Genomic DNA, 27,898 nt, shown 5'->3' with positions numbered 1-27,898 from the left:
CTTAAGAATTTACTTATTTCACCTCTGACCTAAATAAAAGATGTGTTATCAGTAACTCCAATAACAAAGTGCAACTCCAGCACAAATTTCTGGTGAAAGAGCACAGTACCCTTCTTGCAGGACTGTAGAAGGCTTCCAGAAAAAGTATGTCTGATTAAAACTGTTTTTTTTAAGTTAAAGAACTGATTAAAATGTTTCAGCACTTATGAACCCCACTCTATACTGTCTAGTCTTTCAAAAAACATCTTTCATTAGGCAGCTCGCACAGCAAACCACCTAATCACCCCCTTTAAGTAACGCTGTCCAGTGGATACAAGAAACCTTAACCCTTCCTCCAAGATTTTTCTCGAAGTGAAATTAGAAAGATGACATTTGACAGAGCTTTGCCCTTCAAGATTACTATACATAGAACCAGAACAGGCCCTCTTATTATTCCCTGAGAAAGTCTGAAATTTAACTTAATCTTTTCATGCCTTTATTTAACAACACATTTAAAAGACTGATTAAGAGCAAAGTAAGAATACTATAGTAGTGTGCAAATTCTTCTATCTCACTGACTTGTCACTGATACTTCATGGATTGCAAACAAATTCAAACCAACTACTTCAGAGCAGTGAGACTATACTGTGTTTTATAACTGGTATTCTACCTCTCCTTAGCATAGTTACTGTGCTAGGCTAATAGGTATTGCATTTATTTACTACAATTACTTTAAAATTCTGTCAAATTAACCACAGTATTGACATTGAAATAAGAAAAACTAAAAATTTAGAGAAATACTAGGTTTATAAGTGAAGCATTCCACTACTAAAACTATGAATTCTGAAGAACTTATTAGAAATGCAGATTTAGGCAGGTACCAGTATAAAAAAAAAAAATCTTAATTAATTCCATCATGGTTCCCACTTGATGACACTGCAGGTATATACAAATGTTTATTTACTAATACAACTGGAACAAGGCATACCTTTGTGGAACTGCTTTCAGTAATTTTTGCTAGCTGCCAAAGGATTACATAATGAGTACACTGCAGTGCATGAATAACAATCTGAAATCAAAAGGGAAAAACACATTAGATGACAAAGGCCAATAAAAGACAGCAACAAAAGCTACTTATTGCTGTACCTGAAGAACACATTTTAACTACAGACCTGTTCTGGCATGTCTCCATTTTCAATGCCAGTTTTCAATAACTTGTAGTTGCAGCCAAACAAGTCCCATCTTGATAGGTCATGAGCACTGAAGTATTAGAAATGAAGCAAAGATGTAATTTAACTAACACCATTTCTGCAATTTGATGCTAACAACCACTAAAAGCTTAACTGGTCCAAAATAAATAAACCAAGCCCCTCACAAACCCCAACAAAAAACACCCCCCAACAACACGAAAAAAATACCAAAGAAAAAAAGAAAAAAAAAAAAAACCAAAAACAAAAAACCAAACAACCCAGAACAATTTTTGTATATATTTCTTCATATATTCAAAATGCGTCATGTTCTGCACGAGACTCAATCACACTAAACAAAAAACCCTTCAAGTTGCATTAAAGAGATATCAAATTAAAAATAAACAAATACAACCCTCCACCACCACAAACTCTGACAGATGTCTGCAGAAGTGCACTTACTTATGAAAAGCAGTGATTCTCTTCAGTGTTGACAAGACTTGATATGCATCATCTTCATCAGGTTCCTCCCCCTAATAATCATATAGTCAGATATCCCAAGCAATGTATGCTAAGCAAACCAGGGAACTTCAGATAAAACAACCCAACCCAACCACTGAGACTCAAAACATTGCCTCCCCAACCCAGCCAACAACCAGAAAGAACTGCATTTAAATTATTTATCAATGACATTTGTTTTTAGAAGAGTTAGAGTTTGAGAGAAGGCAGTAAGTAGTTCATGTTTAGAAATCATTAGCAGCAGGAGGAGAAATGGGGGAGAGGGGCAGGGAGGAGGGAGAAGGGGGAAAAAAAAAAAAAGAAAAAAGGAAGTCTAGGATAGTGGAATACAATGTATTATGTAGGTGCTTCAATTTTCTCTGAAGAATCCAGCAGAGGCCACTGTCAGACAATAGATACTGGACTAGATGGGCCACAGGTCAATATCTCAATCTTACTTTAATCACAGAAAAAAAGTCTTTCAGAGAGGTAAGGGAAGTGTTTTGTTCTAATTTTCCCACAAGTTCTGACAAACTTGCATTTGGAGAAAGAAAAGGAGTAAAAAGGGAATGGTCCAAAAAGTATCTAGTTAAGTACATAGGATAAACTACTTAAGGTCACAGAAACTCCTCACTGTATCAGAGATCCTCTAAGTCCAATGCGTTTTACTGTTCTGGAGTTGCACAACCTTATCAAAGCACTACAGATTTCAACACTTCTACTGGAGTATTTGCTGTTTTCCTTCAACTGTCTGACATTTATTTCATTGCCTTGATTTACCTCTCATTCTTTCTTTTTCTCATAAAGGGAGAAATAAATGGACTATTAGGCACATTTCTTACACAGTCCACATATGCGTAGGGTTTCTAGAGCAGAGTCCTATTTCAGGCCAGTAAGAAAGAGGGACGAGAGTAAAGCTTGATAAAATAAGTCTGCATCTGAGAAGTGTGGTGAATGAAGTCATCAAAAAGACACTTCCCATGCTCCTTAACACAGGCAAGGAGGAGGAGAAACAAATTTTGTCTGAATGTCAGAGATCCCACACAGTGAAGTTAAATACTGTATCAGAAAATCCTCACTCTTCAGATTAGCACCGTGTGGGAACAAAGTGATGTTTAAGCTATTAACTGCATCTGCTTGCATTCAGGAAGGGAGGGGGAGTGTTTTCTAGAGACTTTGATATTTATCAACAGCAACATGCAATCACAGGCAAGACGAGCAACACTAGTACATCTGAGGAGAATCCTAATGGAATTACAATGCTACATCTCTCAAAAACACGAGCTTCAAAGCCTAAAGGTGAAAAGTTTACATAATTTCATAGTTTATCTGAAACTTATCTCAAATTCCCAAAAGACACTTGTCAAAAGGAGATTAAAATTAAAGACTCACTGTCCTCATATAAAAGAACAGCCTGAGTTCACATAATCACAGCAATGATAGTGGTGTATTACTGTGCTTGACTGAACAGTTTTGAAAGTAAGAGGTGAGTTCCCATCCCTAACTCACTGACTTGTATAGGAAGGCAGAAAAACATACTGGGAACATTTACAGGGGCAGGAAAACTTGATCTTGCACATTAAAATACCTCTTGCAGGAAGTCTTCAAGAAGTCGATTAAACTTGTCTGCCAATTCATCTATTAACTGACTTCTTGCAATGTCAACCCTGTTAAAGATTGTGAATTCTTCATTACACAGAGCATGGTATGTTTTTGAACAGGCTTCCAAAACATCTATATCCGTGTGCTTCTCCACAATATCCCGGATTTGTCGCAGTAAGGCATCCAAATGCTACAAGAAAGAAGAGACACGGGGGGAAAAAAAAAGTATTCATATATATACACACACACCCCCACACATGCGCATGTGTATGTATTTTTAATAAACCTTAAGGAATTTTAAAAGAGAAATTAGATTTATTACTTTTGTAACTATGATACAGAACTCAACACACTTCTAGAAAGCTGTGATGCTTCTGGGTAAATTAAAAATCTATTTAGCAAAAATTAAGTAGGAATTTATCAAAGGCTAAAGATTCAATGCATTTTAAAAAGTCATTAAAAATTTGCAATTGTCAGTATGGTGTTATCTAACACTTGAATTTGCAACGACAACTGAACAACACAGAGGCATTTATCTCCCACTTACACAAACATTTATACATGGTCTTAAAAACTTCAATTATAATTTCGTAACACTGAAGTGTCAGCACTGAAACCAACTTCAGTTGTTCCTATATGCCTCCTCTCAACCTGAGTTGCTCACTGCTGCTCTGTCACTGCCCGGCTACACTGTCAACTGAACATTTTATTATTTTATTACTTTTTTGACCCTAAAGATTTCCAGCTACTTGCTTCACAATACAGCAAAATAATGCGACTGAGAAGGAGAAAATAGAGTCGAGAACAGCTTAGACTAACTTCATCGTCATAGTAGATAAGATGAGAGCAGTAACTACATCATTTGTGATCTGATAGTTTTCCCCTTTTTCATGCAATGATGGTGATTTATTAGTTTCAGTGATCAGAAAAAGAATTACCCAGCTATTTCTACAAGCTTTCTCTCTCAGGCAGCACACCTCAAACATGACCATAACCCAGCAATAAATGCTCTTGCATAAAGTTCATCTAACTGGCAAGATTCTCTGTTAAAATTTGCCAGACAGGCCTTAGAAAACTCGGACTTTCAGTATTTTTAACAACAGCAGCAAGCCACAGCTCTGAAGTTCCAGTTTCATTCTCATTAAGGGTTACAATAAATAAAGTCTTGCTTACATAAAAAACTGCACCTACAATGGTGACAAATTCCAGTGGCTAAGTCGAAATTCTGGGGTTTTTCCTTTTGTGTTAAGTGTTACTAAATGTTACTTACCTTTTCTAATCGCCCTGTTGTATAAATTTCCAAATCAAAGTACTGTGGCAACTGCAATAAGTTGGTGACTTTTTCTGCATCTACAGAATACTGTAAAATTGACATGAAAAAAGTTTAAATGAAAAAGTCTTGGACAACACAATTTGTTATAGATCAATTATTAATAAAGACTAACAAGGAACAATGAAGACTTGCGCAAGCTGTACAGTTGTTTACAGAAACTAGTTAACATTTCACCAACAGCCCATCAGCAAAAAAGGGAATCAAACCTACCTTTGCTAGCAACTGAGGAAGTGCCACTGCGAAAAGTTCAGTAATTTTTGTTCTGTCATCCAACTGCGTTTTCTTTTCCTTTGCTGTCAGCACCTAAAATATTGGTATTGTGAGGATTTTATAACTAGAAGTTCCGGTGTAAAGTTTCACTATCATTAATGAAATGACAATTAGGTACAGAGACCTTCTACTATCACTATAAAATATCAGTGATATTTTATCACTTTAAAAAAAGAGAGGCCAATTAAAAAAAAAATCAGCACTCAAAAAACACAAATCAAAGTTACACCTAATACAGTTGAGATTATCTTGAAAACAGAAGTGACAACCTACAACAAAAGGTTTACCTTCCCTGCCAAAAAATACCATGACAATGAAAGAACAGTAAACCTTTCAGCTTGCTTATGATATTTAGTATTTACTCATTCCTATGTTAATCTGATCTTCATGCAAGTTTTCAATCTGTACCTAACAGGTTTCTTACCAAAAGCTGCATCAGTCTTGAAAGCAGTTGCCTTCCCTGCTTAATGCTGCACTAAGAGAGTGCTGCCTAAACTTATATTATCAGAGACAAGCCAGTTGGTGGACTGTCTCTTTCCAAAGAGCCCATGAAGTATATTCCCTTCCCTCATTTTGCTCTTAAAAATTGCAAGTAGTTTTAGCTTTCCCAAAAATTTATTTTTGTTCTCCTTTCCAAGCAATACTTCTTTCAAAATCAATTTTGTATTACCTTTAAGAGTAAAAACAAATGTAGTAGTCCAAACAGTATTAAGCACATGCCGAAGTCCAGAACAAGTGCACTAGCCAGAACAGTCAGATACGGGAGGCTGTGGAGACCGAAGCTGAATTTCTGAATTCAGTCCCTTCAGCAGCAACAGCCTACAACCTTTTCCTTCTTCTCACACTGTCCCCACACAGCCATTCCCACATCTCTAGACAAGTAGGTTTTTGCTTCCTACCCTTTTCCCTGTTCCTCTTCCCACAGGAGGATGACATTCAGCTGCTTGCCGAATTGTACAAAGCATTATTTCAATCAGTGCGCTTTCCTGTCTATCTGTTAAAGCTGAAATTTAAGAAACAGATGTTAATACAAGCTTGATTTTTCATTTTCCACAAGTACTAGTATCTAAGGATCAAAATATATGGGGTGGGTGTTTTTTCTGTTGTTGTTGTTAAGAAAAAAATAAAGACATTTAAGCCAATAGCTCATTTCCAGGGGTGGAGGTGGCACCTTGTAAAACAAGACAAGAAAATATTTAAAAGGGAGGGAATACCACTGGATGAGTCACAGGACAGGATGAAACAAATACTAAGTTTTATAATCATTTTAGTTCATTTTTCAGAGATCCATTTATTAGCACCTATGAATTACAGAATCATGCCAGGGGGTTTGTTCCGTTTCACTGTCATTAAAGAAATGATGGTATTTTTCCATAGGGTAGTTTTAACACTCAATAAATGAACCAGTTTCACAAGCAACTCTGTTTCTCTAATGCCAGAAGTGCAGCCTGAACCTGTGGAACAACAGGACAACTGGAAATTGCATGCTTATTCCCTCTTTTCTCCCCACCATTGTTCTCTGTCTCACCACAGAAGTGATCTCTTTCTAGTCTTCCTCACATTTTATAATTAGTATTTGTGATTTATTATAGTCATGTAAAAATAGAGAATATATAGGGACTCATAAACATTTACTTAGAAATCAAGACTAACACAAACTGCATAGCAACCAATATAAAGACAGATCTACAAAAATCTCTTACGTTCTTCTCCATTGAGAGGCTCCTCCAACAGAAGACTGTTCATACATTCCCAGTCCTTCAAGAGGTCTGTTGCACAGTCCCACATGCTGTCCACAAGATAAGCAGCATGTTCATGCAACTAAAATGAGAACAGATTAAGTATTTTTCTTTATCAGCAATAAAGTTCATTACAGAACTTGCTATAACATAGGGTATTTTTCTTGCTTGGCTCCTGTCTGTGGCAAAAAAACCAGAACATTTTGCAAGCTCTCTGGTTCAGAGGCCTTTCTTCCCCAATTAACCTAAAAAGATGAATCCAGACCAACTGCTACAAAGCCTAGTGCTACGAGATCTGTCAGAACCTGAGGGATGGGGGAGGGGGTGGTGGTGGTGTTGCAGCGGTTTGGTGGTTTTTTGGGAGGGGGGGCGCACGCAGGGTGTGTCCCTTATAAATCTCCTAAATCACATTTTCTTTCCACCTATATATTAGCATGAAGAATGATGGAAGAGTAGAGCTCACAGCCTGTCTCAACACCATGTACTGCACAGATCCTTCAAATAAACACAACCACACAAAACAGTCTTGTCTCCCAGGTTGCTCAAATAATAGGAAAACCAGGACAGATTCATGGTTATTAACCAATGAGTGGGGAAAACAAAACCAACATTAAATAATAATAAAAAAAAAAATTTAAAAAAAACCCCACACACCACATAAACGATATCCCTGAAACTCAACTTACTTCACTCTCCAAAAAGAAAAACACTAATGTCTTCACAAGATTAGCATTTGGACTTTGTCTTCCCCTCCTTTTAAGTATTCCATCATCTTCAGGATCTCTGCGGCTAAAAAGCCTAAAAGAAAAATTATTTCAGGATGAGTTTCTTACTACCCTTGCCACAGTCAATTCATATCAAGGTACTGTTTTTTACAGACACACACTTAAGACCTTGCTGCTTGACTCCCCATTTTATTTTAAAAGGAAGTAATTTGGGACAAGTATCTTTTGAACAATTTCATATATGCCGAGTTGGCATTTCACTGACTGTTTCCAGTAAAACGCACAATTATAACAAAGTGCTTTATAAACATCAGTGATAATTGCAGGTGCTTGAGGTCCCATGCTCCTCTTTAGCTAACTACATCTTGTGAACCTCCCCACATGAGACCTTAAGCAGCAAATAAATACTAGAAGAAGGTCTGAAAAGTATTAGATGGAAACTCTATTTTGTTTCCCTACACACCTGATATGTATTAAATATTATTTTTTTTTCTAACAAAAAATACTTTATGAAATGATCATATGAGCCAACGGGGGGAGGAAGGAACTGCAAATGGGAAGATACTTGTTATGATGCAAGCACAAGTTTTAGGTACCAAACTACATGAGGATTTTAAGATGTTTCACGGAACACAGGAAGGATGGGAAAGGAGAAGACACAGGAATGTTTTTGTAATAGTACCTGTAGGTACAAGCTGTTAAAGCGCTGCCTTCAAAATTACTATTTCCCATTCAGAAAAACTACAACATTTAAAAAAACTACAGCAGTGTTTCTTTTTCTGTAAGTTATTTCTTAAGGTCACTTCATTATTCAGTTTTTCCCTTTCTTGACAAAAACTAACGAGCATCACAGTATTAATGCACACACTAAAATCTACAGGAACAAGTAGTTAACTATAATTTCTCCATCTTACTTTTTATAGAGAAATTCCCCTGCAGCAACTGCTACTGGCCGATGAGCTGAATAAACCAGATGGTAGACATTTTCACAGTCTTCTGCTGTCAGAACTTCTTCACTACTCCTGGGGATGGGGATGGGAAGAAGGAAAGAAAAAAAAAAAAACAAACCAAACAACTGAGTCAAGAGAGTATTAGTCCCTCCTAATGAGGGAGATGGAAATGAAAGAGAATCTACATCTTTTCCTTCAATTTGTCATCCTAAAACCCAAAACAAGTTGGCTTGTTCCAAAGTCTTCCTAAACAAAGATTACTGATGCACATTTGGCAGAAGGTTATGCTCAAAAGTTGAACTACTCTGTAATGTTCAATACATCCTATATTTATTCAGTTCAAATATTCCACAATAGCTTCAAATTAGGGAGGATGAATTCTAAGTTATTAGCCTTCACATACACTTAACTGTGGGTAGATAAGAAACAGCACTATTCTACTAGGGTTACTTTTGAAATTCTAATTTGTTTGAGTGTAAAATGCGTAGATATTTCTCTAGACTTTGGATTATCTGAATTCTGTCAAGCTGCTATCCTTGCCCATAGGTATGAGAAATACTTTTAAGTTTTAATATTTCTTGTAGGTCAGATAAGGAGATATACATGTACTTACTGTAAAACAAGAGTGAGTAATTTTATTGCTTGAACTGCAACATCATATTCTTTGTCCAGAGTCATAGACACAATTCTATCCTAAGAACACAAAAGAAAGTATTTTCAAAGAGGAAAGAAGTGTAATACAACTTTAAAAAAAATTCGTATGTACTTAAAAATATGAAGTTACACTAACCTTGAACCGACTGGTGAAGAGTTCCAATTTGGAATTAAGCTCTTTATTATAGTAAAGCCCTTGCAAAGCAGTTAGGCATTTGAGTCTTACTTCTCCTTGCTAAAATAAAATTAAGAACTGGATTAAAAGTCAAGTATAGGATACAGATGTGATCTTCCTATCACACAAGGCAAGTTTCTTTTGCAGTCTGAATTAATTCAAAGACAAAGATTAAATATTGTCAAGGTATACTATCAATAATCATGTTAATGACATAAGAATATGTCCTTGTTTGTAACACACCAATGAAGGAGATGGGAAAAAAAACCCAAACCAATGTCTTAGTGCAGTTAGTATCTAAGTCAAAATACACTTGCTTCATTCTTTAAAGATGTACTCTAAATGCTGAAGATATTTTTAAGTAGAATTCAACGTGTTTCTTTTCATTTAAATTAAAACTGGCAACATCATTAAGGACCATCTCTTGTTAGATCAGAATTACCAAGTAGACACAGAGAAAATATTCCTCCTGAAGAACAAGACTGACTTTAGCAGAGAACATGTCAGGTACAGATACAGAAATACTTTACAAAAGTCTAGGACAACCAACTTCATGCAGTTGCTTATCACCCCACTGCCAGAGGTTATTGGTTTTTGACACCAAACCGATGAACAGCACAGCATGAGTGAGCATCCCTCATTTGTTTCACTTCAAGTTCAGTAGCTTGAGGTCTCCAATGCCAGAGCTCAGACAACGTGCTGACTCAATGAATCCAGGAGTATTTGTAAACTCTATCTGTTGACCACTCCAAGCAGAGAATAATCTCTAGCTGTAAGTAACAGCTCAAGGCACTCATCAGCACAAAAGGGAACTTTTGCCATGGTTTTTAGAGCTAGCTGAGAATGCTAAAAAGCTTCTTAACTTGGCAAAACAGAGAAAGTGTTAGGCTGTACAACGGGATTATTCCATGTGAAATGCATTAATTTTAGTTAAGTATTATAAAGTAGAAGTCTGCATCAGCAATAAATATAAAAAGGCATTTCCTTACAAATAACAGTTCCTTAAAAATCTATATATACTCTTTAAAACCATTCAAAATATTCAAGTCTTTTATATATACACACATATACATTGAAACACCACTGTTTCTGAGTGAAAAGAGTAACAGTGACTGATTAAAATAGTTAAGAGATCAGAACCTAGTCTGACAAGATCAACAGCCAGAAGTGCGGAGTTACACTACATGACTGCGTTCCTTTTCCTCAATGCAGCTTACCTTATCATGCATAGTCCACCCTACGTATTTTAAGTAGCTGTCATTGAGAAAGGCATCACTGTACATCTTCATCCATATTCCAATCTCTTCAATACAGATAGCTCTTATTTCAGCAATTGCATCTCTGTGGAGAGAAGTGGGGCAATAGGATCAAACAGATGAGTAATTAGAAATAACTTGTCACCAGCTTCCAAAATAAATTAATGGAGCTACAAATTACTTATGAAGAGAAACTTACCGGTATCTATGCACAAAAACACCTTTAAATATTGCATTCATCATGTTTTCTATTTCATCCTGATTTTCCTGAAGCTGAAAGAATGAACAGAGTACATAAACAGTGAGCAGCACTTTTACAGTCAGATCAGATGGTGCTGATGCTAGACAAACTAAATTAACATTTTTAAATGTGACCATTAAATCCTTTCCTCAAATATTCACAAATTGTTTCACAGAACAATATGCTATTATTTAAGGAATTGCATCCACCACAGCATACAAATTTTAGTAATTCTGACCACTGGAAAACTGACCTTTAACTGTAACAAGACATCTTAGATTTCTGCAAGCTCCTTAAGTTATTTATAAGAAAACTTGATTTAATTTTCTAGTAGCTTTTTAAGCCCAATGTTCAGCCCAATTTTTAATATGCTTTCTATGGTTTTACAGACGTGTATTATATACCCAAATCACGTGAACTGCATTACACAGAGTCTTTTCTGTACGCTAAAGAATTTATAATCTAAACAGACAAGATACCGATGAAGAACTTTGCAAATGGCTACATGAGCAGCATATAGTCTGTTTTAAATATCTCTTTGCTCCTCATCCATTAGAGAGAAAAAAATGCAGAAACTGAGTAAGGTATTGCAGAAAAAAATTAAGAATACAGAGATGAAAAATAATGTAGGAGACAAATCTAGTCTCAGAGTAACAACAGAAACACAAAACATGTAAATGAGCTGAAAAGTGATATATGTATGTTTTAAACGGAAAATTCTATTTCCATTGAAAGTGCAAGAAAGTTGATTAAAAGATTTGAAAATAACTATTATCAGCAGACAGGCATATTCTTTTTGCAGTTTGAACTATAAAGGTAGAACAAATTGAGACAATGTTATTAAGAATAGTCAAGGACTGAGGAAGTTGCTATTTTGGTGGACCAGATTTAAAAGAAACAAACAAAACAAACCAAACAACCAGAAGTCAAATAAAAAACCCCCACTCCCCCAAACTGCCCAAAAATCCCCACAGAGAAACCACCAGAGATATCACCCAGATGGGGGGGGGGGGGGGGGGGGGGGGGGGAAGCTAGGAGGTGTGCACAGGGGAATGGATACAAGAGATAAAGGACCTCTCCTGCAGAAGATTAGGCAAACACCAAGAATGAACAATTTCCATAGCATCCCAAGATTTAGGAATTTATGGAAGAAAGGAAAAACCATAAGGAAATACAATAAGAATAGAAAGGCTAGGCAGCAGGAGAAAAGGACTAACAAAGCAAAATATTTAACATGTTCTGGGCCTAAATCTAACAGTTGCCCACAGTAGTCTCTGAAGTAGGAAGAGGGAAAAAATTCAAAACAATAAGACATGCAAAAATAATCAACAAAGTGAATTTTAGTACTAGATAAGGCTGTGTTATAAATGAAACAAAACCTGAAATCAGACCAACAACTGCATGTTACTTTGAAGTTTACTTTAGTACAAGAAAAACAGAAAATCAAAAAGAAAACTAGAAAAGCTCGTAAGAAATCCTAAAAGCCAATATACATAACGGCAACTGAGATTGGGAACAGTCTTGATTCTCACATTGCTGCCTCTTCTGTCTTTCTACATCTTACTTCTAATAGTACTGGTCCTGCACACACATCTAGCACTACATTTAAGGGATCAGTCTCCAACTGCAAGATCTTTGTGAGATGAACAGAAGACAAAGAAGTTGTTTGTTCATCTGAATTGTCAATAAAGTAAAAATGTTAACAGATAACAGCAGAAAATTCAAAGAGCAAAGGTGAGATGTTTCCTCTGATCATGAGAAGGTTATTGCTAATGTTCAAAACAAAACCACCCCAGAACACCAGTTCCCCAAAAAATAAACACTTAAACCTGAATGAATTAGGGCTTTCAATAACGCAGCACTGTCAGCAATGAATCAGCAAGTCTCTCTTACACAAAAAGAAAGAAAATAACAGTAGATTGCGTTTTCAATTTTGATAGTGTTTTCTGTAGAAGAAAGAACCTTATCTAAAGCTTTTAAACACACTTTCTGCTGAGATGGGTACTGACATCATCAGAGCAGTATTTTGCCCCAAGATTCTTCTCTAGAAGTCAAAAACAGTCAACGTATGGTAACTTTTGTTACATGCTTGAGCTCAGTTTAGGAAACTAGTCGAGAAATGCAACAAAAAATTATCTATTACTGATTGCAGTCTTCCTTGCTAACTTTACTAAGACAGCACTATCTGAATTTTTTTTTTAATGAGTCTACATTTATCTTTTTTATAGAAAATCAGATGGTAAGAAGCACCTTTCAAAGTAATTACATTTTTCAAACATTAAACATGAACAACTTAAAGACCAGTCTACGATTTTATGATTTATCAACATTCATCCTATGGACACCAGCTACAGGCAGTTGCACTAACCTCCTTTCTTTTCTGTAGTAAGAGTTCCAGCCGATCATTAGCTCGTTTCCCAATTATTTTATTTCGTTCTGCTTCATACTGCCGTTGTGTATTGTCCATGTTAATACTAAGATTTAATGCCACATTCACTAAAGCAGTCATCAGCTTCATGGCTACACAAAAGTGAGAAGAATAATTATTATATAAAGGTTACCTGATCTAAGAAAAATGATAAACAATGATCTTGACACCTCCTCCTGTCAACCATTTCTGTATTTGTGACAACATATTCACGGTAAATTTCTTGATACACAAACTTCAGGACTTTAGCAGTGTTTTACTAAGTGCTTCATCATTACTTATCAACACAACAGATAAAACACTGACATTTTGTTCTTATCTTTCTGTCATTTTTTTAATACTGTAAGAACTGTTGTTGAATTGAGATATATGATATGCTTCCTCCAAAAAATGAAGGTGGAATGTGAGATTTACAAACACAGCCCAGGAAATTTAAAAGGATTCCACCATTGGAATCGGTTAGTAGACTGATATTACCAAATCATTCAACCTCAAACACACAGGAAGTTTCTTTCTTCCAAAGGAAATGCCTTAAGAAAATCACAACACCACCATATTGCACCATTCTTTTCTCCTCGATTTAATTTTCATGAGGGGCAGTTTTCTTTAAACATTCCTTTATTTGCCAAAGCAGAGAAAGGACATTAGCCAATTAGAAGCCAGAGAACTGACCAAAAGGTAAAATACACTTGCGTGGGGGTTTGTGTGCTTTTATTTCTGAATCAACCCTTTTTAAAAGGGTGCAGAAAAATACACCCATTCCACAAACCAGGAGGTGGTCAATAGTATACTCGCTTTTCTTACGAACTCTTCTAACAAGGCATGAAAGGGCTTGCGTTGGCAGAGCATACACAGAACATTACGCTAGTGATACACGCTTCATAAAGTTGATGAGTAAGGCATAAAGACATGCAGATATATCAAAATATCATCACGCACTGTGATCTCCAAGGATATCAAGATGAAAAGAACAAGTCTGAGCTAATCATAGAAGCCAAAATTACTCCAAATAACAGTAAATATGGATACAAGGATTTTGTTGGCTGTCTCTATCCCATATAAAACACAATCTTCAAGAACACAAACTGTAATCTCATATGAAATGCACAAGTAATTACACAAAATCAACAGAATCAACTACTGATGTGAACAAATGCAAACAGACTACTGATAGAAGTTATTTTCCATGACAAATTAACATGCAACAGGGCAACTTCTGCAACTTTCATTCAGGCACAACTCAAAGAAGTAGTAAAAACTTGTTTTTAAAGACTAAAATTTGTATTGGTCATATGGTACAACAGTCAAACTGACAGTACAGCAGAATCAGTGTATTCTTCAGAAACAAAAGGGTTTGGTCCTCTCTCAATAATAAATGCCTTGGCTAGTGGCAGTCTCACAGCGACAGCCAATGCTCAGTGTGCTAGTGTAAATTCAAGAGAAATGATCGATGAAATAGAACACCTGATCAGAGTCAGAACTGAAGCTAGCTATAAATCAGGAAGTTCCAGTGAAGCTAACAATAACTATTTCCAGTGTGGCAAAAACTCAGTTCAACGTACAGTCTAAATTCACCTTGTTTAGACTAAAATTGCTGTAATAAGCCTTACATAAGTGCACTGCTGCACAATGCCATCTGAGACCCTTCTTCATTAATCAATGCAGGTTTAGAACTCCCTTATCCAAGAAGCTTATCCTTTATCCATATAATGATGTATTTATTTAAAACACGCCATACTTAAACTACAAGAAATTCCTTATGAGTTAACAGATTTGAAAAAAACATGTAAAAAGAGCAATTACTTACATACAGAAATTTAATGACTGTTTCCCTGATGAAACATTCTTTAAAATTATTTCTAATGCAACGAATGGAAATACAACTTTCAATTACAATGTGCCACGGCCTCAATATCCCACACAATTTAAATTTGTAGTAAAAATTGCAGCCAATCTAAAATACAAGTCCTATTTGACTTAATGCAGAGCATAACCAGGTTCAACTGCATTTGAAGTTTAAAAAGACACTTACACCCTCATTATAACCAAAGACAAACTTGTAGAATCAACTGAAAAGTTTCCTTATACTTACTTTTTCTACTAGACTTAAGGCTAACAAAAATTAAAGTACTTAAGACAGCTGGTAAAGAATGCCTTAAAATAATGCTGTGTTTTTCAGTAATGAAAAACCAGTAAAGATGCAACCAGTTGCATTAGATGAAAAAAAAAAACCCCACACAATGAAACACAAGTTGAATGTTGAAGTTCACAAAGTTCGAATGGAACAATTCTTTCTGTGCAACACAAAACATAAAATGGAAGCAATACACAGATAAATATAATTCACTGACCTGCCAGTGTGCTAGTGTGCCGAAACGCTCTGACTTGTGAGTCTGACAGCCCCGTAAGCAGTGAAATGACAGTATCCATCATATATTCATCATATATGATGCTATATTGACATTGTCGGACGAGTACTCCAATGAACTCACAAAAACTGGATTTGAACTTCTTCCACTGGGGACCAGCCATAGTTAGCGGATAATCTCCACTATCCTATTAAACAAAAACAGAAACAGGAAACTCTTTGAAACGTCTTAAAAGTTATTTTATTAAATAAAGATCAAAAAGAGACAGGTACAACTTTAAAGCCAAAATCTCTGATGCCAGAAAAAGTGATACATCGGAAGAGCGTGATTCCACAAATATGCATCTACTTTGCAGCTCCAGCTTGCTATATGCAGAGACAACATTCTACACGTCCTACCATAAAACCTGCACATAACCAGATATGCTGAAATAACTACTAATTTCTTCTTTCTGTCTTAATCCCCTCCCCTCAAAAAAAATATTCATACCCCTTACAAATCTGCTTCAGGTTGCACTAGAACAAAAGAACCATCACATGAACAATTAGCTGACAAGAACACTCCGTTCAGGACCGTAATAAAGGTTACGGGAGATGCTTACATATCAGTCTGAAAACTCCCGAAGCCATACAATGACCTACTGTAACACCTTGAATGTAACAAATGTGTGTTCCTCTGCTGATTTGGGAACCTTTTACAAAAAAATTGACACTCGTTTGTATCAGTGCTTCTGCCATCAGCTTCTTTAAGAGGCTAAACACCATTACAGGTCGAAAATGAAGACAGCATCCGTGAAAAGGCATTAGAAATCTGAGAGTCAATAATTAGAATTCTGTTACAAGAAAGAGTGAGCATAACATAGTGATAATAAAAAAACCCAAACAGTCCCAGCTGAAGCTTTATAAATTTCATACAACATTGCCTTATAGTAATTATAACTATTTATGAATTGAGACAGTTCTAAGGAATACTAAGAACCTTTTAAACAAAACCGTATTACATTTCCCCTCTGTTAAAGTTACCAATGGATTTTTAATTGGGGGGGGGGGGGGGGGGGAGGGTGGGGAAGGGTGGGATTATTCACATATTAGACAAATGTTGGGAGGAGATTTTAAAGCTACCTTTACATTCTTGGGAACACAGGGTGAAAGAAATACCACTCAAAAATAAACCAACCAAAAAAAACTCACCCAAAAAACCAGCCCATCTCATTTACCCCAACACTCAGTGGAACAGAAAGTAATCGACAATTTAAAGGAGAAAAAGCTGTAATTCCCATGAAAGGCCAAGCACTAAAGTCTTCAACTGGAGAATAATCAAAATTAAATCCCCACAATTTGTAGATTAACGAATGCATAAAAATAAATTTAGCAAGCCTTCTAAACATTACTTAAAGATGACTTAAAGGCCTTACGCACATAGCAAGAACGAGGAGGCATCCCACACAGCCCCACAGTAGTAGGAGTTCCCACTATTCAAAAACTGAAAGTGGATATTGATTTCTTAAATCATTAATAAAACAACTTATATACATGCAGAGCTTTACTTCCTACCCTTACAAGTTCAGTGAAGTAAGGGAAATCAAGATTTTCATTCACAAAAGTACTGTCATTTTTACAGCTGACCTTACCCTTGAAAGAAACCTGTAGCAACGTGATCCAGTAAGATTAGAGCAGGTAAAATAAACAATATCAATACATTATCAGCACTTCATTAAATTACCTCATCAAATTCTTCAGTCATTTTTCGGATTATTTCAGAATTCTGCATATGTCGGAACATCTCTGCTGTAACAACTCCTACAATTTAGAGGTTAGATTATTAGTACTTTTCATATGAAAGAGGTAGATGGCAGACAACACGGCTCATGCTACAATGTAAAAATGATCAATTTTCAGCTGACCTACAGATTATACGTATATTATTTAAGAAGTTACATATTTTTTATTTTAGCATTCATGCATAACAAGTGCTTGGAACCAATACTTTTACATGTATACATGTTTTAGTATTACTCTTTTTTAAACGTGTGCTTTTCTGCGTGTACACAGACATTTAGAACTTACTCATTCACTCGTATTCAGAAGTCAGAGGTACTTGTGCCAGACCTCTTCATCAGCTGAGAGACTACACTAATCTGAAGTGACCTTTCATGACTCAAGATTCTAAATGGTATAAGACAATTTTGAACACTTCTAGTGCTACTTATTATCTTCTGCACTGTAATAAACACAGTAGTTTCATACAATTTCTATTTGTCTTAGCCTCAAACTGTTAGAGTGTAAAGGGTGATAAAAAAACCAAATAGATCTCCTGAAGTTTACTGCAACTGTGCTGCAAAATTCATGACAGGGATCATCCCAGAAAGCATTAAAATATTCTGTAGTTTTATCTGGTAACAATAATCAAAAGGTCAGTGCTCTTGAAAGCATGGATAACCTCTGAGGAATGCTGTTAGCTCTCTGGAGATTTATGCACATTAGAAGTTTATCAGGACAGAGAAACGCTTGAGCAGAACAAATTACATCCAGTCCTACTCTATCAAGCACAGTGATGCTGCAGGCTAAGTTACCTTCTCCTCTTCAAATGGAGGTGAGGGTAAAAAAGACTGGAGGTGTGGAAATGAGGAAAGAAAAAACAGGAAATAAAGAAGAAAAAATATGGAAACACAATCTTACTGTAGACAGGGTACCATGAAGCTGTCCACAGTATCTTTTAAATCAAGCATCTCTACAAAGGCTATGAATCAATGTTAAAACGCTCAATGATACGAAGTAGATAAATCCAAACTAGAATTCAAGACCGCTCCAAGACTGAACAAGCTAAACTATCAATTTTAAAAGACAGAGATGGTTCTCTGATGTAATAGCAGGAGCAGAGGAAGATGAAGTAAGTGTTAAGTACCAGTACTGCATTCTCTCTGGTGTGAATGCAAAAAGATTAATCTGCATTTTTTTTTTTTTTTTTTTTTTTTTACATACAGTATATTTCTAAACCTCCTGCTCCCACCTTCACTACAAGAACCTAATAATGCAGACTAGCCGCAGGGATGGAGCAGTCCTACAGCATATGCAAAGAATGAAACTCATATTATAATACTACTTAAATGGATGGAGTAAACATTTCGGTATCTTACCTTTGCAGCCTGAACACTGTATAAAGAAGTTAATGAGATCAAGAAGTGCTATATCTCGGTCATGTTTGTATGACTCAATCCAGTCATCCACCACAGACTAAAAAGAAACAAATATAAAGGCACTTTTTAGTTTTCATAAATTGGAAGACAGTCAGTGTTACTGAACTGCTTTCCAGTAAGTGATTCTTGGTTCTTCCATAAACAACCTGAACTCTGTGTTTTTTCGAATAGTACAGAACAGAATGTTTGAATGATCCTTTACTGCCATAATACCAGTTTTCAAGAACATAACTCATTTTATTCTATAAACATATAGAAGTATCGAACTGACACCTAAATGCAAAGCATAGGAATATCATATAGTCCTACAGTAACTTTTTTTGAGGAAGAATGCGAAAATGATTGGTATATTTTACAGAAGCACTACCGTACACTGCACAGGCATTAATTACTCTGTATTAACTAAACCAAATAGGAACAAGAGCATTTTACTAAAAAACCTTAGAAAGAAGCAAATTAATAGGAAATCTGTGATAACGGTTTTGAAAAAACAGAATTCACATGCAATTGTTTAAACCATCCATGTGTATAGTACAAACTGTCTACCGCAGAAGTCATAAAAACATACATCATACAATTAATTTAACACAGGCACAAGAGACTTGCTTTAGTACCAAGCTCACAGTTTTGAGGTTGGTTTTTTTTTTTCATATATGTTGATACCCTGCCCTAAAATCTAGAGTCATTCTTAATAAAGAGAGATGATTGAATAGTTCAAAACTTCCAAAGAGAACTGCACTCAGCAGCATCCCCCAACATCCCCAACTCAGCAGCTTCCTGTCTGTGTTACTCTCAATGTTTACTCTCACAGGCAATAATGGTGCGAGGACAAATAAAACACTGCCATGCAGAAAAAATTCTGAACAGACACACAGCTAAATCCCTCTTCCCTAAATTTAAGATTGTTTATAGTGCAATGCACAACTTTTGTCAGCAAGACAAAAAGAATCAAAACCTCAAACTGAAACTGTCATATTCTTCCCAGTAGGATCAGAACCTACAAACTAGTACTGATTTGATTGATCTGTGGGGAAGGGGGGGGGGGGGGAGAATAATACAGGAAACATCTTAAGTGAGGCTTATAAAGAAGGTCACTGTGCAAGAACAGAAAAATGCTAGGAATGGGACAAATATTTCAGTTAGGCAGCCTTGTCTTCAGAATTTATTTTAAAGACCCTCCAGCAAAACAGTAGTTTCTCAAAACATGTTATCTCAGTGGATGAACTACCTTGTTTTCACCAGAGAATAGACACTAACTCAGAAGAAGATATGGAACAGAATTTGAAATAAATTAAAATCAAAATCTTTTCAGGTAAGCAAGTGCTGAGGGCCACAGAGAAAACTTTTTACACTGAGTGCTGAAGTGGATTTTAGTTTAATATTTCAGAATTTTTTCCTTCATTAATTTAGACAAAAAAATATTGACTAAAAGTCAACTCTATCACCCAGGTATCAATTCCCCAATTCGACAGAGTAATCAGGCCTGGCAAAGGTCCATTTTGCTCTTGGAAATCAAAATATTTTGACTGTATATCACATTAAACAGTTAAAGTGTCATGAAGATACAACCACTGATAATTGGCTGAAAAGGTAGCACACAGAGCAACAGTTAGAAAAGTATCATTTCCCCCCCCCCCCCCCCGCTTTGAAATACAGAGGAACAAAGCAAATGCCAGAAGTATCAGAATTTCTCTGTGCAAATACATCAAAATAATCTGTTCTTTTTTAGAAGTCTGAACTAAATTTCAGCCAAGAAACTCAGGCTTTAAGATTCTCAGCTCTAATGTAGGAGCCTGCAAATCTTGAGAGGACTGCATATAGACCCAGCTTCCTGCAAGCGTATCACAAGAGCTGTAAACTCTAGATTTTCAATCCCAAAGATAGTCTTTCTGAGAGGCTGCTGAGAAGTCACATGAGTGAGTCAGCAGGAAGGCTTCGTGGCTGACAGGCCTACAGTTAACCCTCTCTCCACTGGAAGATTCACAATCATGCAAACACTTTACTAATTTAATGGAATTTAATTCAGTTAAAAAAAAAAAGTGCTAAATTTCTTAATAGACTGACTTCAGTCCTACTATTAAATGCAGTAAAAACAGTACCTAATGCAGAGACTTCTAACAAGTTAAAATTTCCTGACCTAAATTCCAACCAGTTTGAGTGTTGCAATATACATTAGACAGCTTAGGGGAAATTTAAAGAGTAGTAGTGAAGTTGTAGTTAGTGATTTTACTTAGGGTGAAAGAAGAGAAGCAATTATTTCAGATAATTTAAGCACCTACAAACCACAGATTTCTTGTTAAATTCTATGACAATTATAGGCATAAACCACATTTGCATTTTGTTACAGCCACACAAAAAGGACTTAAAAGTCATGTAATCTAAAATAACCTTTCCACATTCGGGATACTGAAATTTACTTTGAATCATACTTTTAATTTCTTCATTGTATGTGCGATTACCCATACCCGACATTTAGAAATTGAAAAATCAGTTTGTTAAAATTCAAACCTTAACAATGCAAACCCACTTTTTAATCTTAATCTGGAACTAAAAACTACAAATTGAAGAAAAAATATACTTTAGACATAATTTTATAAAATCCTACGCACAGGAAAATACTGTTATTTAAATTGTATATTCATCCAAGTCACAGGTATATCTCAAGTCTTACCTGCATAGCACTCTTGCCCATTTTAACTACCTCAAACAGCATCATGTTTTCCACACCATTCTGTTGGTGATGTCCATTCATCCGATTTGGACCACCAGGTTTCCCTCCTCCGTTTCCACTTTTCCCCTTTTCTGCTGTTCCTTTTTTGCCTTTTTTACAGGTCTGCAATCACACACATACACACACAATAAGTTTCAACTGGGTATTATGTAGTAATTTAAAAGAAATTACTATTCATACCATGACAACTATACACAAGGCTTTTTATTTTCAGGAACCAGATTTAAAATCCAAAGTTAAGAATAATAGCTGATCCTGACTGATACAAGACTAATGGGAATTCTACAGGTTCCATTTCCTGCTTTCCTCATTTAAAATCTTCTAGCAACTAAAAACACAATTAGTGACAATGTATGACACAAAGATTTTTCTCATGTATAAACTAAAACAGATTATATGGATTTTATTTAAGACAGCTATGGCTATTCCCTTAACACATCACATGAAGTCTCTTCTGCAATTCATTAACCTTTTGGGTTTTAATTTGAGCACACATTAGCAAGTGGGAGTGAGGAAGAACAGACAAGTGACTTTGTATTTGATTCCCCAAATCAAGTATGACTTCCAGGAAAAAGAAAGAGAAAAAAACCCCAGAAATTAAATCACTGTTGCATAAAGCTATTTATCACAACCTCTTAATAGGTGGGCGCTCTGTACCAGCACAGGTACATGGGGTGCCCAGCAAGGGGTGACAGCAGCCTGCCTGCACCACAGCAGCGAAGGAGCCACATGTGGTGGGTGCAAAGGGAGAGGGCAGGACCCACCCCAGTGGGGAGGACACCACTGAGGGGAGAGAAAGGCTGTTACCTGGGTTTAGACCTCCCCACTCGGGGGGGGGGGGGGGGGTGTGTAAAAAAAAAAAACACAACAAACCACCAACCAACCCACAAACCACCTTTTAATTGAATTATTGGTTTCTGTTCACTTTTCAAATTAAAAGAGTCAGAATTAATAACACCAACCAAAAAAGACTGCATTAGCACCAAATTTAAGTATAGGACAGAACACATGCAGAGAGACTAATCAAATCAAAGCTAATCTTTTTCTCCCCCACCTCCTTTATGCCTTCACAGCACTAAGGAAATACCATGCAAATACTCAAGATGAAGCATCTCAATGCAGATACAAACTCTCTTCACAGAACACTCGCATTTTCACAAAATATTCATAGCTCAGTTAGCTTCAAAGCAAGTGCTGAACTCTTCACTTCGTAACAGCAAAAGCATTTCAGTATCCCTATAAAATGAACATACCTTTCCTTTGCCTTGTTTTTGGTTTTTTCCTTCAATATCCTCAAAGTCTGTATCGGAAGAGAAGTGTGTTTCAGACTCCCTGCAAAGATAAAAAGATAACCATTTACACATTTCATCAGAAACATTCTTAAATATACTACATAAAGTCACATTATGTTTTCAGTCCAGTAAGTCAACTCTAACAGTGAAATAGCTTTTTTTTTTCTTTTGTTTAAGTCTACTGTCAAGGAACAGATCAGAGCATATCCTCACACTCACCCCTACCCTTCCTCCTCCAAACAATTTACCTGCAAAGAAAGCCATACAGCAAGGTTAAAAGATGTGAAGACGGGTAGAAAATAGCAACAGGTTGGGAACCTTGCTTTTGGCACCTGACAAACCAAAGAGCACTATAAATATGTGCCACAAATACTTAAACAAAATAAAAAGAGAGAGGAAAAAAAAAAACCCCAGAACAAAAAGAGAAACCATCACTTTCCCTCATAATCAAAGTGTCTCAGCAGATCTCTTCATGTTATTAGAAACTAATTTAAGTAGTTAAGAGGTACGCACTTATGTTGAAAGGTACAGAAAAAAACTTCAGGTGAGGTTTCTCCATCAAAAATATAGCCTGTAGTTCTGTTTAGGCTTATAGGAGAAAAAGATGTTAAACAATATACAAACTTTCTCATTTGTTTCATTTCCTACATCATTAAAATATGCTGCATTGGCATACAAATCCTTTATTGCCAACATGGATGGGGACTAGATGGTGCATGAAATCACATGAATTATTAATGAAGAATGCTTAGCTTTTGTCTTCTCTATTTCTACATTTCCTGTAGAATACAACTTAAATGATGCTACTAGATCTTAACACATACATGCAGTACAATGAATTCCAGCTGCTATCACAAATTTCTGATACGTGCTTCCTGACTCAATTAACAATGCAATCATAAAGATGACTGCTGGACATGGGAGACCCATTCCTATGTATTTATTTGTAACGTTCTAAAACAATCCAGAACCTTAAGGTCTCTCACTATTCCAAGTGTCTGGAAGGACCTTTCTGCCTTTTAACACATATTCTGCTATTTCTGGTTTTGTCAACTATGTGCTCTGATATGGACTGAAAAAGTCTCCAACCTTGAGTGGGGGGAAGAAAGAGAGAAAAAGGTGAGAAATATTTCTTCTCCAAAACTTTCTAGGTGTTCTTATTTCACACGAAAGAATAGAACACAAATTCCAAACATTTCACTGCAATGAACTGTACCAACAGAGTATAAAAAAAAAAAAAATTATGAACAGCTGTAAAAACAGTATTTCGTATTAAGCCATCTTCCAATTTATCTTTATTTCTCATGAAAAGGATAATACCCCAAACGACCAACCTCACTGATATAAAACTGCATCTCTATCTTTTTAGATTTTGTACCAATTCAATCCAATTCAACAGTTTGTTCAAATGTATTTGTGCCAATTTTTTGACAATTAAAAGGTGAGGAACTGGATTCTTTTGGTCTGCTTAAAATAATCACTTTATTTATCTGTCCAAAACATAATCTGTATGTGATTTTAAATCTTGGAAATTCAAATGTCTGTTTCTTAAAAAAAAAAACCATCAAAAGACTGGCAAGCTAATAAAATGATGTCAAAACCACCAAGGAACTGATGCCTGAGGGAAGCATTTGGCATTAGGTATTTTATATATTAGGCGACCTGCCCCACTTAAGGGCAAATACCTCAAGTACTTCCTCTCTCTCTATAAAGAGACTTTAATGAAGGAATCTTTTTTTTGTATTCCTAATCGAAGAGTTTCTTATTCAAACAGTTCATTTCGCAAGAAAATCCTGAGAAGTACATCACATTAAAAAAAAGTGTCACAATGGCATCCTACTAGCAAAATTTGAAAATTGATTTAAAATAATTAAGCAATTCTAACATGCTTATTTCAATTACTGCTGAATACTCAAGAAAGAATTGAGACAATGCTTTATCAACATCTCAATAGGAAAAAATCTAGAACCTTATTCCCTCATTTTGTTTCCTTGTTTCCAAAAGAAAACCAACCATATGTATTAACACAAAAAAAAAGCCAGTACATTTAAAAATGAAACTGCAAATTCTTAAAACACTTACTGAAGGAGAGTAAAATCAGTTGGTATTTCTGGAGCTGCTATCATTTCTTTATCATCTTCTGGAACACCACTGTATTAGAAAGACATTCAAAAACCAGTCTGAAGTACAAGCTTACTTTTCTTTCTTCCTTTGTAGTGGACAACTTCTATAATAAAATAAATAAATACAGTGAAAATTTTTCCACATATGAAGGGGTAAAAAAGTTGGACACACAGAAAATTTAGATCACACCACCCTCTGTTTCCAACCAAGCTTTTTCCTGTTTAAAAGATTTTATATTTTTGACTCCTCACATGATCTTACTACAAAGTACCTCCACAAATCTTAAAAGCATCACCGTAAAAAAACCCCACGAAACCAAACAACAAAAACACACACCCCCAACCCCCCCCCCCCCCCCCCCCCCCCCAAAAAAAAAGCGCAGCAAAAACAGTTTGCAAAAAACATTTTCTGAATAGGATGAGCAAACCGGAATGGTATTCATTAACACTTTGCAAGTTAATAGCTTTTATTTCCAAATCCATATTAGACTGAAGTTTGAACTGACACCATGTACTGTAGAGCCCAGACTTACCAGCACTAGGATATTTCTGGTTAACCAAACCAAAACCAGATTTGACGTTAAATTTAAAGCACAGTATGCATATGTTTAAGGACATTATGTGTACCAACTCTGTATCTCTAATTTGTAAACTTTCATGAAATTTTCCACAAAGATAAGCTCTTATAAGTTCTTATAACCTACCCAGCTGTTTCACAACTCCCTGTCTTTAAGAGTTGATAAACCAGGCTTACAACAGTTTTAACATTTAAAGCATTTGACAAGACTCTAAGGATATAAAGGAAGATAATACTATCCACGTTATACAGAAAAACATCAGAAACAAAAACGTTAAGATTGTGAAATACTTGCTTTTCATCTTAATTATAATATTGCCACCTATTCATAAATTTTGTTATTTATCTAATTGTCCTATGTTTAAGGGGAAAAAACCTCACTGGATACTTCAAATGTGAGATGTAACCACGCAGGCTAAAGTTTTCTATGTCAACTGTCTGCCCCAGGCTAACTTTTATACGGTTAAATCAAGAAAGCATGATGTTCAGGTATTTTAAAGATAGAATAGCAAGGAGAAAAACCTTCAGAGTCAAAGTCTGCTGACTCTACAGCTTGCCGGAGTGATTAGGTATTTGAGGGAAAGATTTAATTTTGGCATGCTAAGCACATGTTGCTTAATGTCTGGTAGCTATGCCTCAGAGACTGCATTTCAATTGAGCATGTAGATAGAGGCCATGCAATTTTGTTTCCTGCAAGTGCCTATTCTGAATGCTAGGGGCCACTGTAGCTTCCAGAATTTAGAGAGCTGAGAGAAACCATAAACCCTGAACTTATTATGTTCTCTTTCTTCACATTTCACACAATTACATGAAAGCAGAGAACCAGAATGGAAAGAAATAGTGGCAAAAAGAGAGGAGGTTCGAGATACACTGGTGAATCTCAAGACAGGCTGTAACTACTAAAGCATGTTCCATCCAGAACACAGGAGAAGATAAAAAGCTTCAAAAACACTGCTGCTGCAGAATGGCAGCAACCTTTGTCACCCCATTCCTCCCTTCCCTAAAACCACATGGGCACACGACCGGTGCATTTCATTCTCTCTGGCTCCATTTATACACTCTTTAGTAAACAATCATTCACAGGTAGGGGAACATCCCCTCCCCAGCCACTTATCCTTGTAGGATCTGCCATTCAGTATCACCTGATTCAATTCCCCAATAAAATGGGCAAAGTATACCTCAAGAATTTTTTTCCCTGGATTATCAAGTTAAACTGGTTCAACAGCAGGTATCAGGAGCCAATGCATGGGAAACACAAGATTGCGCAGCCATGAGCAGGGGAAGAAAAACTGCCTTTTCATATATATATATATATAAAAATATATATATATATATAAAATCATATAAAGATTTGCTCTGATTCCTGTGAGCCACTTGAACTTGGAAAAATACCACAGAACACCAGTGCCTTGGTCATCAGGCTAGCACCTGCTCAGAGGTGTACCTCAGTAAAAAAAGGGCAGGGGGGAGAAAAGAAAAAAAAGAAAGAAAAAGAAAGAGATCCAACCACACAAGTCCTTTCTGGGGCATGCTTGTGATTCAGTCCCAGTACAACACAAAGATGCAAACATCAAAAACCACACTGCTCAGTTTCAAGTTCAACCTGTCTATCAACATGTTATTTGACTTTTTCTAGTTTACAATGTTGAGAAGCAAGACATCTATGAAAGTGACAATCAGGATGCTGACATGCAAATTTTGTATTATGGCTCATTAATACTACCTATTTACAATACTGAAATCACCTATTCCATAAAATTTGAAAGTACTGAGAAACAAAGCAAGTTAACCACTTATTCACAGAAATAACACATTTCTAGCTCCCTTTAGGAAAAGCAAATCTATTGTCCTATCCAATTTTGCAAAAAATTCTCCATAAAGTTTCTTACAATCACAGAAATATTTTAAAGAAAGAAATGGAAACAAAACTACAAAAAAGGATGGATAAATTATTAAAGTATATATTATCTACATCAAACAAGTCAAATCACTTGACAAAACTACCTGGTTACTTGAACTTGAACAACTTGAACTTCTTGTAAGAAATGTTCATCTTAGCACAAACAACAAAACATGAAAGAAAACATGGCATCGTTTGGTCAGAATCGCCTCATAAAATGGGAAAGAAATATCAAGTTCTTGCTAGATGCTGAAGCGTTAAGCTACTAAGATTTACGTTTCAAGAATTGTTTTTCTTGAAGGAAAAAGAAACTTGGCCCTCATGAGTGCAACCATATACTGGTATTACGGAAAACAGTAGCTACAGATGAATGCCTTGCAAGAATATACGAGGTAAGACTGTAAGGGATCTCCGGCGTCAAGCTCAAACTCCAGCAATGACCGAAAAAGCCCCTGTATTTGTCCCAGTTAAGGATAAGTTTAAAAGATTTACATACATCCAGAACATGACGCAGACTTTTGACTCTCAAGCAGCAGGGTCAGCCCAGCCCAGCACGCCCTCTCTGGCAGTGGCCAACAGAAGCTGCCCAAGGAAGAACACATCAGCTTTGTTCTTACTTGTGGTGTTTCCCCCGAATACCTTCCTGGCATCCAGAAATAACTCGGGGATTTTT

General features: G+C 36.1%; 1 protein-coding gene across 4 annotated transcripts in view; it reads right to left on the bottom strand.

Annotated features, from left to right (window-relative positions):
- Positions 1-27,898, bottom strand: part of STAG2 (STAG2 cohesin complex component) — a 79,064-nt gene that overhangs the window by 15,986 nt on the left and 35,180 nt on the right. For all 4 annotated transcript variants that reach the window (XM_075763577.1, XM_075763580.1, XM_075763579.1 and 1 more), the window contains exons 2-22: positions 24,708-24,852; positions 22,587-22,665; positions 21,274-21,435; positions 18,543-18,639; positions 17,129-17,205; positions 15,389-15,593; positions 12,978-13,129; positions 10,568-10,641; positions 10,330-10,453; positions 9,074-9,172; positions 8,897-8,976; positions 8,248-8,355; positions 7,295-7,406; positions 6,573-6,690; positions 5,769-5,872; positions 4,810-4,902; positions 4,537-4,626; positions 3,253-3,456; positions 1,629-1,699; positions 1,152-1,239; positions 968-1,048 (exon numbers count right to left, since the gene is read on the bottom strand). In XM_075763577.1, the coding sequence (XP_075619692.1) occupies positions 968-1,048; positions 1,152-1,239; positions 1,629-1,699; positions 3,253-3,456; positions 4,537-4,626; positions 4,810-4,902; positions 5,769-5,872; positions 6,573-6,690; positions 7,295-7,406; positions 8,248-8,355; positions 8,897-8,976; positions 9,074-9,172; positions 10,330-10,453; positions 10,568-10,641; positions 12,978-13,129; positions 15,389-15,593; positions 17,129-17,205; positions 18,543-18,639; positions 21,274-21,435; positions 22,587-22,665; positions 24,708-24,751 (2,262 nt within the window). In that variant the 5' untranslated portion in view covers positions 24,752-24,852. The remainder of the gene's footprint in view (positions 1-967; positions 1,049-1,151; positions 1,240-1,628; positions 1,700-3,252; positions 3,457-4,536; positions 4,627-4,809; positions 4,903-5,768; positions 5,873-6,572; positions 6,691-7,294; positions 7,407-8,247; positions 8,356-8,896; positions 8,977-9,073; positions 9,173-10,329; positions 10,454-10,567; positions 10,642-12,977; positions 13,130-15,388; positions 15,594-17,128; positions 17,206-18,542; positions 18,640-21,273; positions 21,436-22,586; positions 22,666-24,707; positions 24,853-27,898) is intronic.

The sequence above is a fragment of the Balearica regulorum genome, chromosome 11 (genome assembly GCF_011004875.1).
Source record: "Balearica regulorum gibbericeps isolate bBalReg1 chromosome 11, bBalReg1.pri, whole genome shotgun sequence".
NCBI classification, from domain to species: Eukaryota; Metazoa; Chordata; class Aves; order Gruiformes; family Gruidae; genus Balearica; species Balearica regulorum.
Note: the sequence above shows the minus strand (reverse complement) of the source record. Positions and strands in the feature narration are given on the sequence as shown.